General features: G+C 42.7%; 1 protein-coding gene across 1 annotated transcript in view; it reads right to left on the minus strand.

The window, feature by feature from the left end:
- Nucleotides 1-359, minus strand: part of PPP2R5A (protein phosphatase 2 regulatory subunit B'alpha) — a gene marked incomplete at both ends in the record, with an annotated part of 38,469 nt that extends 38,110 nt beyond the window's left edge. Inside the window, one exon of the mRNA XM_079550441.1 lies at nt 209-359. Within this exon, the coding sequence (XP_079406567.1) occupies nt 209-359 (151 nt within the window). The remainder of the gene's footprint in view (nt 1-208) is intronic.
- Nucleotides 360-13,317: the final 12,958 nt, after the last annotated feature.

Here is a 13,317-nt window from a genome sequence, read left to right on the forward strand (position 1 = left end):
CTAGGTGACCCGGAGGAGTGGAGCGAGGTAGCGGGGGCAACCCTCAGGACAGCGGGCGACGGCAGTCCCGCAGGACGCTCGTTTAGCGGAGCTCGAGCACGGACCGCCAAAGCGAGCCCGTGAGCGAGGAGGAGGACCCGGGGGAAGGCATGGGGAAACGGCCCGGGGGCACCTGTACGGGAGCGGGGCCGCGGGGGGACGGCGGTACCTTTGAGCTGGGGCAGCGGCGAGAGCTCCACCTGGCTGCTCTGGCTGCGGAACTGCGAGGAGCCCTGCGAGCGCTTCTGCCTCTGAGCCTTGCGCACCGATTTCCGTGTGAAGCCATCCACTTTCTCCGCGGCAGAGATGGCCGCCGACATGGCTGGGCGGTGAGGCGGCGCGGGGGGACGTCGCTCTCCAGAAGCATATATTAAAGCGAAGGGAGAAGCGGGCGGGCAAAAAAAAAGGGGCTCGGAAGGAAGGAAAAAAAAAAATAAAAAATAAAGGAAAAAAAAAAAAAAAGAAATTCAAAAAGCTCGCCGCCGCCGCGCACAGCCCAGCACCGGGGCGGCCGCCCGAGGGGACGCGCTCCGTACTCCCGAGCCTCCTGGATCCGGGCTGCGCCTGGCTCCCGAGTTCCTGCTTCCCTCGCAATTTCCTCTCCGCGCCGAGCCGGCTCCAGGGGAGGCGGGGGGGCCGGGGGGAGTGGAAGGGGGGAGGAAAAGGAAAAACAAACAAACAAACCCGACGGCAACTTCGCCCGGCGGGGCGGGCGCTCGCCAAACTTTCCGGCGAGCGAGCGGGCGGGCGGCCACTCTCCTCCTCAGGGCCGGATCCGCCGCCCGCCCGGCTCGGCCCGCTGCTGCCTGCCTCGCTCGCTCCTCGGCCCCCTCAGTCCGGCTCGCCGTGCCGAGCCCGCTGTCATCGGCCGGACTGCCCCGCGCCGCGCCGCCCGGGGAGGCTGTTCCCACCCCCCCGCTCCCCGGCCGTTCTCTTCCACACGCCCCTTCTCCGCCTTCAACCGCTGCCGGGGGCCCCCCGTGCCTCCGCCGTCATGCTGCCTCCAGCCGCTCTACCACGGCCCGCGAGCGGCTCCGCGACTCCGGGCAAACGGAGCGAAGCCGAAGGGAAAGAAGGAAAAGCGCCGACGGGGCGAGAGGGAGCGCGAAGAGCGGCCGTTGCTGCGGGGTGATTGACGGCGCCGAGAGGCCAATGAAGAGAAAGATTCGTGGAAGCCCCGCCCTCCAAGCCGGAGGGTGGGGAAGCCGGGACGAGGAGCGCGTGATTGACGGCAGAATCCTCCAACCGACAGCGGGTCGCCGGGAGGGCGGGGTTTCCCTAGGCGACATAAATAGGAGGGAAGGGGAAGGGGCGGGGAGCCATGGGGCGGCTCCGACCAATCCGCGCGGGGGGCGGCAGCTGCTCTGGGCCATTGGCCGCGGGGAGCTCCGGCCGGGCCGGGGCTCTGTGCCTGGTTTCTTTGAGCGTGGGCTTCTTGCTGCTGCTCGGGGGTGATGAGAGGAGCCCGTGCTGCCTCCCAGCTTCTTGAGAGCGCGTCAGCTGCGCTTCATCCTTTCCTGGAGGCCCTCGGCAGCCGCGTGCGGATGTGCTCCTCGCGGAGGAAACTGCTGCGAGGAGGTTTGTTTCACCGCCTGCGGCGCGCCCGGAATTCCGGCAGCATGCAGCGTGCTGTGCTGAGCTGTGCTGTGCTGCGCTGTGCTGCGCTGTTATCGCGGCGCTCCGAACTTTGTTCTCCCACCCTTCTCGCACCGCGGCGGCTGTGCGCTGCATTACGCCTCCGGGTCAGCTTGGCTGCCGCGCATCTACGCTGCCGTGGATGTCGCAGTCTGGATGTGAAGGCTGCGAAACACGAGTTATCCAGGACGCGTGAATAGTCAGGGAGTTAGCAAGTGCCGTGTTCCGTTGGCTCGGGGAGAACGCTGAGAGGTTTGTGGGCTGCAGGAGATGGAGCCTGGCACAGAGGGAGCCGGTGAGGATGGGGCAGAGGAATCGGAGACTTCGGTCTTCCTGCATGACAAAATGCAAGGCTGAACTGAGGGTGAAACTTGGATCTGTTGTCTCTGTTACCATGTGTTTCAAAAAGTAAAAACGTAGTACCGCTTATGTGGTTGAAGGTGAAGTTAAGTGATAAGCAACAAGCATAGGAAATTGTGTGTGCAGCATGGTGAAACGGGCCCAGGCCCATTTCCAGCTGTGAACAGCCCAGCTTTTGAATTGCAAACATGTGGGATGCCTTAACTTGTAGTCATTTGGGTGCAGAGGAGCTTCACACACATCAGCATGTTTCTTAAGACGTACTTCTAGGTACCAGTTTGACAAGTGAGCTTTTTTAGCATCTAAAGTCACAGAATTGCAGATGCTACGGTCTCCATAATTTCAGTAGGATGTAAATACTGTCAGGTATGTTTAAGTGCTTTCGTGAGGTGGAGCTTAAATGGTGTATGGAATCCATAAATCAAAAGCCATATGTAAATAGCAGCTTTACTGAACACAAAAGAAGGTGGATTTGCAGCTTCTTCAATAGAAACCATTGCCTGTATTTCCTTTGGTCGTTTTTTCCCTTCTTGGTTCCTTCGTCAGCTCCAACTCTACTAATGTTAACTTTCTTCTAAGTGTATAGACATTCCATTTTATTTTTTTTTTCCTCTCAAAATCCGTTTTGAAGAATAAATGGCAATCTTTGGGCACTTGTCCTTTAAACTGCCAACTCACTCTTTGTAGTAAAGGAAATCCTTGCATTCCTTACTTGGTGAATTCACATTGCATTCTGTGGCCCTTAGGTCTTATGCAGGCAGCACTAAGGGGCAAACCCTGTGTGTGTTCCCCTGTTCCTGCCTGCCCTCCAACAGCTGTCATTTTCTGCTGCACCCATTTTTAGAAAGTGACATGGTCCTGTGTGTCCTGTATACTGTTTATTGGCAACTCAACCCTTGCTGCCTGTTCCCAACATACAAGTGCCTACATTCAGGCTTTATTGATTAAATATTTTCAAAATGGTTAATGAGGTTTTATACAGGTTCTGAGCAACATCAATGTTTTCTGAGATTTAAAGCGTTTTCTTCAAGGCTTTGGAACAGTTGCCATGTTGTTTGAAACAATGCTGTAAGATATTGGCAGTTTAAATTTCTGATGCAAAGCCCTAAGTAAATAGTAGGTATAGCCTTGCAATGATGAAATTTTCATGTCAGTTGCACTAGAAAATATTTTCAGGTTGTTTCTTCGTTTCTTGCTATTATCGTGTAAGAAATATCCATGAAATCTGAGTCAGCCAAACAAGAAAATAAACTGCTTTATTGTCTCAAATAAACGAGAAGTGCTTTTAGCTATTGAGTTTCCTGTTGTCTCTTTAATGAAATTTTTCTATTTGGGGAAAAAGAATATGCAAGCATCAGCTCTGTGGACCAGCAACAGTTTCCCAAATTGAAAGGTAATATTTGAATTGATGAATGCTTCAAAAAAGTGGAAGTCCGTGGTTGTGTGAGGCCAGTTGAACAAAAAGGCCTATGAATTGTATGTTTGGGGAAAAGGAAAAAATGGAAGAGGGCTGTGGCTGGCAGTCTGAAATAGCTGCATTTGAGAAGGCTGCGGATTACATTTCCCTGCTTTCTGCACTTACTGCTTCCTACACAGCTGTCTGAACTGCTTCTGAGTCAGCTTTTGAACCCCACGATTTCTAGACTGTATTTAAGGCATACAGCAATGTGCCAGGTTATAAGCTGCTGGCTCCAAATCTGCTTCATAAAAGTCTGTGGTGTCCACAGCGAATGTTGTGAATAGTAATTTTATGCCAAGCCATTTCTGCTCTTCAATCAGAGCCTTCAATATGCACAGAATCACTGATTCTGCAAAACCTTATGTGTGTATCTAACTACTTAGAAGAAGCCTCATCATCATTCGTGATCCTTATTCAAAACAGAGATGCAGCATTTTAGAACAGATTTAATTAAAAGTCACATTAGCAGTTCTTTTCGTTCAGTCACGGAGATTTATTCCCTGTATCTTCTTACCATCTTTTTCTTCAGGAGTGAGACCTTTGGAAAGGTGAATGGGAACATGATTTCAGAACGCTGTCCAACTTGGATTGGAAGCATGGGGCTCTTAGTACCAGGTTGTTGCTGAGTTTTTGCTACAGGGAGTCATCTAGTTGCCAGCAGGCAAGAAGTTATCTGTACTTTTTCTTTCTCATTCTTCTGTACAGGTGCTGAGAGGCCAAGTTTCAAGAAATCCAGTTCTTCTCAGAGATAGTGGGGAGGATAATTTAGCAAAGAGGATGCCATGAGTATGTGAGCTCTCAGTCAGGAAGGTTTATGGAGAAAGGCTGTGAAGACTTATTTTGATTTCCTTCTCAGAATTTTCAAGGAAAATCCATGTTGATTGCAGCAATGCTTGTATTCACTATTGTGCAATCCTATTTGTTTTTCAAGATGTTTCAATTATCTTGAAATACTTTCTGGGTTAAGGCTGTGTTCTTTCAAGTACACAGGAATTAAATTTAAGCACTTGAACTGTCATAGTAAAACCAAATGAGCTATTCACATACATCAGGTTAAGCTATGTTCTGTGATCTGCACTATCCAGTCACTGTACAGCAGAAGTCTTCCTAAGTCTTCTGCCTGAAAAATCCTTAAATAATACAGAATCAATTATCTCAGGGACCATCTGTCATCTTCCTCCCAGAGCAGGATTCTGGGATTGGAAACCAGAGATTAGTTGGCAAGACCTTCTTTTTAAGGGTGCTGAGTTAGATTTCCTTCCACATACCTATGAATACGTCACTACAGTCTTTCCAGTCAAAACTATGCGCGAGGGTATGTGCAGGCAATGGACTGTTAAAAGTAGCTCTGATTCATGTTGTTATTTTAAAAACCTTTTAATTACATCTTCTGTCAGACAATCCAGCATGATTGGGCTGCAGATAAAAGATAGTTTTGAGAGGTTTGTACACAAGCACATCCGTACACTCGTACACCGATTGTCATAACTGGTAGGCCAGTAAAAATATATCCCGATGTAAATCCTTAATTCTGTTTGTCTTGAATTATTATTTTGAGTGGGAACAGTGCTGTCTGACAGCGCTACAGCAGCCTGGCTCAGTAAGATGCAAAGCACCCCTAAGAGACGTAGGTTTACAACTAAGCTTTCAAAGTCAGTTAGCATCTTTTCCATAATGGCATTCCCTTAGCAAAAATTTACAGCACATAAACATATATATATGTTAATCTGTTACCTGAGCTGGAGATCAGTATATATTTGTTTATACTAACATATTTGAGTGTAGAATGGGGAGTGATCTTTAGCGAGAAGAATGGATTCATAATATTTTGAAACATAACAAATGGCACCTCTGTTCACTAAAATAAATAACAAAACAAACCTGAAACCACCATCATAGAAAGAAGGAAAAAGCCACCATACCAGATGTAACCTTCCACTACCACTTTCTAAATGCTTCTCTCTGTTGAAAACTGGACTTCTGTAAATGCCAACTAGCATGATTCTACAAAGCTTGTTCAAAACAGCATTTAGAAAATAAAAAAGAAGCATTTCTGTTATGAAATGTTTGCATTTAATAGCAAGCACCTGGGAGCCAGTGTTCTTTCAGAAATAATTCCTAATGCTCAGTGAAGGGAATTAAACAAACAAACAACAAGGTTTATTCTGTCAAGTTCTCAGCAGGCTAACAAGAATTACTGCATGCTAAGAATCAGCTGCTCTTGGAAACTTAATGACTGTGGCAGCCAGAAAAGTACAAAACATGGCTAGGAGATGTGAACCAGATATATAGGCAGTAACAAAGAGAAATGAAGAGAATTGGTAAATCTCTCAGTAAATCTAAAGTGGAAAGACTTCGCCATACCAGGGTTTCCAAACACTTTCACAATGTAGAATACTATGTGATGAATCAGTTTTCCATCTCAAACTGCAATTCTATTCCCATGTTGGAAGTGGTAATTACTTGGAAAAATAATAGAACCTAGTATTTATATTTTCACATGTCTCTGCTGGGATTTAACAGCTGGAAACAAAGAGCCAAGCCATAACGGCCAGGTCTCTGCGGTCCACTAGCCAGTGGCCTGACAGCCACTGCTGGCAAGTTTGCCCTCTTTCCACCCGCAGTTTCAAGCAGTACCTTCTGAGGGACGCGTTTTTGTAGCTTTTTAGTGAAAAAGCAGAATGAGTGCCAGTATTAAGGAGGATAACTATAATCAACGCCTTCACACCCTGGTCAATGGAAGAAATCAAATCACACGCAGGTTACAAAGTTTTTGTGTGCATTTGCTGTGTGTTTTCAAGCTGTACTCAGCTGTTTTGATAGCTGGAAAAAACTTTAAAGAGGCAGCTATGGTTCTCATGTACTAACACGACTCCCAGAGCTGGATGTTTGGGAAAAAAAATTGACATAAAGTCATAGTTGTGGGTAAACCCACAGAAGAGATTGAATTGAGCTTTTGACAAATCCAGGTGATGTTATAATAACTCAGTCATTTGTCTTTTTGTCTGTAGTGTCCATAAAGATTTATTTTTGCCAGCAGTTGAAACAAACACCTTACTGCCATTTCAGGAGTACACACCTCCATGTTAGGACTTGCCTCCTTGGGGTAATTTACTGCCTTTGCTATAGCAGAAGAGCCATAGCGATCAAATTAAAGCAGCCCAGTAATGCTGGAGAGTTTTGCTTATGTAGATGTGTTCTTAGTGATGATGATAAAGGAAGCGGACACTCATTTCTGCCACAGTGAAATCTGGCTCTATAGCAAAAGCTGCCTCTCACAGGTCACTGTGTACATCAGAGTCCCAGCCTTTCCCTGCTTTTGCAGGAGGATGGAGCCCCTTAGGTGACCTGACTTGCTCTCCTTCCAGCAGATCTGACACCACAGGCACTAAGCACAGACCATGCAGCAAGCTCACTTAATCCTACCCAGTGAACACATGAGCCACAGTTTGTGTTTCAGTCTGTAAATTGTTCTTTTGTTTTGCAGGCTTTACTGAACACAGTTTTATTTCATGTGACTGTGCTATTTATGGAGGAGTAAATATTGCCGGGGGTCTATTTAAAAAGGCCAATGACCTGGATTTTTTTCCATTTGAATTATTTCCAAGAGTCAGACGTGTTTAACAACGGATTTTTTTTCCCCTCGTTGCTGCAGACTGCAATCCTTTCTAATGTCTTGGGTCAACACCAGCTAAAAAGGTGAAGATTTTGAGATAAATAAAACTTTGTGTAGTATGAGAAAGATCAGACAATACGCAGCATTTCCACATTTGGAAAAGACTAATTTCATCTGGCAATTCAACCAGTTATCGGCACATCATGTCTTTAGATCTGGATGTTAACCTTGTCATACTGATATGGTAATTTCAGTTCATAACTCTAGTTTGTTGCTTTTATTTTTTTTTTACTATTAAAATTATCAAGTTTATTTCCGCATATTATCAAGTCTGTTTCCACATATTCTAAATAAATAAAGAAACCACGTTTTTGGAAAGAGAAGCTTTAAATAGAGTAAATATTCTTCCTGCTGCCCTTGCAATCTAAATAGCAGTATTGCTTTACTATTTAAGAATCAGAAAGTTAAACAGCACTGGTAAAATACTGCTGTATTTTCACTTTCAGGAAGGAGCTTTGTGAAAGCCAAATGTCAGGAATATCAAACATGTTTGAGTTTTCTTAAAAGATAATCCAACCACATTTTTTGTAATATGTAACACTTTTAAAACAGTATAAAATGAGTTTATCACAATCACGGTAAATACAATGAGCTCCAACATGAAATTTAGCTATAGACATACCTATATTTATCCAGCCACAAAAAAGATAAAAATTATTTTTTATACTGAATGACACTCAATATGTGTCCTAAAGCTTGTGGATTTCACCACGCAGTGAGAAGATGCCCTCACATCATTGCAAAGCAGGCTTCAGAAGTTATGACTCAGAAGAAGGGTAGGCTCTTTAGACCAGTCTTACTGCCAAAGCCATCACCTCACCTGCCTTTGTTAAGAGCCCCATCTTCATTGGAAAATGAGCATAGTGGACAGCACTTCCATAGTTCAACACTATTACAAAATAAATGAAGAGTACATGATTAATATTCTTCTGCCTTGAACCCCACTATGCCATGGAGCAGCCCCACAGAAATTTGCTCTGATTATTCTTCAAATGAAGCAAAACTGCATCCTTACCCTTTCTTCAGAAGATATAATTCACAAGGAAATCTTTTGGAAGGCTTTCCATTCACTCCCACCACTTATTATTCCTCTTTTTTTTTTTTTTTTTTTTTTTGTGTGCGTCCTTTCTCATACACTGGAGTTTAGGATATTGCATTCTTTAGAGGACCATAGTTTGCCTGGAGTCAGAACTGTTACTGTAAAATTAATTGCTGTCAGTGACACCTACAGCCTCCTTCAAGATTAATTGCACTAGTGCTGTTTCCTTCACTGCTGCAAGTAACACATGTTTTCATTTCTCATTTGTGTTATTAAACAAAGAGTTTCAGATTCTAACTCAAACCATCTTTCAAAACTGAATTAACTACAGCCTTAATTAGCCAGTTCTGATCAGAACAGATTGCAATGTCTGTATGTGTTACTCCAGTCTATCTCTGTTAAAAAGCTGCTAGCTTTTAAGGGAGTACAAATTTCAAGACTGTTTTCTCTCTTAGTAGTCCTCAGAGTTGTCTGAGGGGAAGCAAAGTGATCATAGCAAGCACCTCAGTAATCCCTTCTTGGATTCTTTCTCACTGATCAGTCGATTTAAATGTAACTAAACCCTAATGGAAAAATGAAGTAACTCATTTGGTAGTGTATGTCCCAACCAGGGGTATTGCAGAATCCCCTTACATTTTTTCGCCTGTTTGATGACTGGTAGACTGATTCTTCTCCATTCTAGGCTTTGGAGGCAATGAAAAAGTCATCAAAGTTACACTGACATAGAACTTGCTAACATGACATTAAAGACCAATTTCTCAAATGAGCCCAAAGGCCAGGTTTTGCAATATGAAATGTAAATATGCAAGGATGCAGTCTTCTGAATTTAATAATAATAATAATAATTAAAATATTATAAACACTAATTTTTCTTTAAAAAGATAATTATTAAAATGGGCATCTGAAACGTAGTCATCTACTGTCTTCCAGAACAGGTATGCAGCAGAAGTACAAATGGATCTGTAAGCACGCAAGGACTGCTTTTAAAAGCAACTCATGGACCTCATCTGGCACAGTTTACAACATTAAATGTATATGGAGAAAGGACTGAACTAAGACTATGTATATATATACAGTGTTAAATATATAGAGAGAGTATAGAGATTTAGATATTCTGAACCATTTATACTTCAGACTAGAACAATTCAATCCTTTAAGTATGTTGGCCTGTGTTAGATATCTTGCTATTGGTGCCACCTCTATAGCCATCACCCACCAGATTGTTTCTAGTGTTCTAGCCCTGCATTATATTACATGACAATTTTGTGATTAAATTTATGCTGTATGTTCTCTTCTGGTTATTCTGTTAAGATTAAATTCAGTGCCTTGACTGAATAGAATGAAAGGATCTGGAATGTTCCTTTGCACCTGGCCAAGTCAGCTTTTCTTTGTTGGGATATCTGCCTAAAAATTGCAGAGTATGGTGTCAGCTCTTCCACGTCCTTGCAAATCCTCAGCACTAAAATTCCCTGCCAAAGACAGATAAAATTAATGCATTCTTCTGCAAGGTACTGAAATGGTCCCTACAGACAACCCTAGTGATCCAGGTACCAAATAAAGCATTGGTTCCCAGCCTTTCTGTAGCTGGCACCACAATGGCACTCTGTGCACTGCCTGCTTCCTACCCTGCTGCTTGTGGAAGCTTCTTGTCTTCTGGGCAGCCACCATGGAGTGCAGCTCCAAACCTTAACTACTGTACAAGAAAACAAAGAGGTAGCATAGAAATTCCTGAAGCGAGAGAGTGTTTCATGGCTGATAAATTAAGGTAATTTAAAATGAAATTTAAAAAAAATTGGGCTAGTTCACGCATTACTTCATAGCTTTTTACATGCGTTTCTAAGAGTATCAATTCATCAGAGCGGATGCTTAGTAAAGTATGTGGAAGAAACAGAAAATACTAGGTGTTCTTTAAACATAAGCCCCAATAGAGAAGGATCTTCACTGATCCCAAGATACTCAATGCTGTTACTGATTTCAACAATGTGACTTCCAAAAATAGGCTTTGTTGCAGAGACTGTGTCGCTCATCTCTAGCCTAAGAATGATTACTCTGAGTTTTGGGGTTTTTTTTTTGGCTGTTAAGAAATTTATTAAGTGAGAATTTTTGCAACTGCAGTTGCCATGCCCTAAATTTCTTATGTAATATTTTTTTATACTGTCCATGTCAACAACTGTACTGGGCCATGTGTCGGATGTCACACTGTGACTTCTATGCCTGTTTTTCCATTGAGCAAATTGAGTTTCTGAAAACAGGGGAGGCATTGTTAAAAGTTGTCTTCCTGTTTTATTCAATACTGGTGCACTTAACTGCTTTTCTAGATCACTCTCAAGGAGAGAAGATGGGATTTCTTCCTGTGATTACTGCTGCTAATATTCGCTACACTTCCAAAATAATATTGTTGAATTGCTATGATAACCTTATGTATTTCAATTATTATGTTTGGAAATGATCCATTCCTATCTCCAAATATGTGTTCTAGATCGTGAGTTATGTTCCATATTCAGCAATTTTTACAACAATGGTTTCAGAGGATTTATCAGTTCTTTACTCCTTAGCACATTTTCAACGTTAAATGCACTGCTGTCTACACAGGTAATTGCTACACACTACGAAACTCTATTGTCATTTAAATGTCCTTAGAGGTCGTTTGTTCACTAGGGCAGTGAGAATTTCAAATTCTTGGTATGTGTATCTGCAGCTTTGTTGTTACCACTGGCTGCCTTTTCTGTCAGAGGAAAAAAAAAGAGTGAAACTTCAAAGTCACTGTTCCCAAAGTGTTATTTAAATAGCTGTGCTGATTGACTGGGCTGATCAGCTGCTGTTTATGAGACTAAAGTAGGTGCAAAAATGAGTCCTGGAATTTTTCTTAGAAAAAAAAATGAAAATACTCCTTTTAAACAACATTTAAGCTCTATTTGATCTCTGGCATACAGGGGGGCCAGGACGTCCTACACACATCTTACAAATTCTTGACAAAGTTATTCTGAACGTGTTGTATATTTAATGTGGAATGGACAATTTGCTGTCTGGGTCTATGCCTTGTACTTGTCAGAGCAATGAAGAGTAATTAACTTTAATGACTGTACCAGATAATGCGGACAGTTCTCCAACAGGAAGAAGGAACAGAGACTAAAAAAGAATAGCGGGTTGAAAAATACTCACAGAGGGAACGGTGAGGGAGATTTATGAAGTGTTTCAAAAGTTTTGGATAGGAAAGGTGATTTTTTTGAAGCAGGAGAAGAAGGGTGTGATTTAACTACCAGACCCTACGATAGTAAGGGAAGCTGCCTTGACTGCAATGGGAAACAGTGAGGCAGGTAGACTATAGATAGAGCCATAGAGGATGATCGATGTACTGCCAAGTAGTACTGCAAAGCTAGAGCTGTGAAGAGGGATTCTTGATCACTGCTAGCACCTGACACGATAGCTACAAAAGTGAATTAAACAGTATGAGAACTGTTTCCAGAAGCAGGAACTCTACCCTTTCTGTTATTACCCAGCTGGAATAGCACTTTGCCCAGGCTGTCCTTACCAAACAGTGTGCAAATATTGCTCTGGGTTTGAGGCTCGGGGGGTTTTCTAGCCCAAACACATGTTCTTACAAGAAAGTTAGCCTCAATGCTAAGAAATGGTTTTAAAAGAGTTTAATTAACCAATACGGAAATGTACTTTATCTATGAATATTTTGAAATCAGCTCAGGCTTGTTTGCACTATGGGTTTGCACAGCCTATGGTTACTCCCTGGCCTAGTCACTCTGCTAGTCCCAAAGGGCAAAAACCCATATGTATTCTCTTCAATTTGTCTGACTGTTCTTTTTCTAGGAATAAAGCCTTCCCATGCACTGGCTCTTTGCTTGTCAGCCTTAGATATGGGGTAGCATGACCCAGCCACTTTCTGCTTTTGACAAGTAGCACCTTGGGTCTGAAGATACTTGGAAGTCTGCGTAGATCATGAGAGGAGTCTGTCAGTAGCACTTGGAGGGGTGAGGTGACATAGTTCACTCTAATATTAGAATGTACTCTTCACCTGAGCACCAATAAGCACGTTATTTAAAGTATTTTGCTGTATAATTCAAAGTGGAACAAGATCAAATAAATGTATTTATTTTCACTGTTGTTCTTTCATTACCGATCTATTTTCTAATAATGGTTTTGGACCAATTTCTAAGCTCCACTGCATAAAAGCTTGTTGCCTCCACTGATGTTATACTGATTTACATTTGTTGAAAATATGTAAATTTCTTCAGTACACAGCAGTTATCTCACAAAGTAAGGAAATAGAAATTTTTATGATGTTTTCAAAGATAGAAGATGGCAATGCAAATGTGGTAGTAGATCAGCCATTTCTCTTAATTCTCCCATCAGGAAGACCAGTTTTCTAAGAAGTTTGTTCATCTTCACGAAAAGAAAACAGCATAAAACTAGTATGCTGTCCACAGCAGAGGGCAGATGTTGGAACTAGATGATCTTCAAGGTCCCTTCCAACTCAAACCATTCTATGATTCTGTATTTTTGTGTTCCTCAGTTTTCATTTATTTCTGAATGTGAGCTGGAGGCATTTTTTGAATGGAAATTTCAACATAAAATTCCAAATCATAATAAATCAGTAGGATTTGTTTTTTTAATGAGATCTTCAGAATGTTATTCTGCAAATTATGTGAGCATCAAATTATTTTAAAATAGTATAATATTGTCATGATATAATGTCAGAGAACGATGCATTTGAAAACTATCAGACTTAAAAATACTGCTGAGCATCAGTACTCATGCAGCCTGCTTTACTATGGCAGGTGTCCAATGTCCTACAGCACCTTATAAACCAGAATTGTCCTTGTGAGTCCCTACAACCTTACCAGTAATTCTCTTTCAAATGGGATGCAGACAGTTCTTTGGCTGACTCTGAGATCTGTTGCATGTCAACTGTCCAACAGAGATGCATGTACAGACTGGCCAAAAACCCCATGGCTGTTGAGCTCTCCCAGCAATCTATTATCATGCTGAGATAACTGCTGTGGTCTCCTGACTGCAAACCATGTGATAGTTTTCATGACATTCAGAAGAGCTTTTATTTTTAAGACCCCTGTCCTTCTTCCAATATGGTTAAAATTG

The sequence above is a fragment of the Tetrao urogallus genome (genome assembly GCF_951394365.1).
Source record: "Tetrao urogallus genome assembly, chromosome: 2".
NCBI lineage: Eukaryota > Metazoa > Chordata > Aves > Galliformes > Phasianidae > Tetrao > Tetrao urogallus.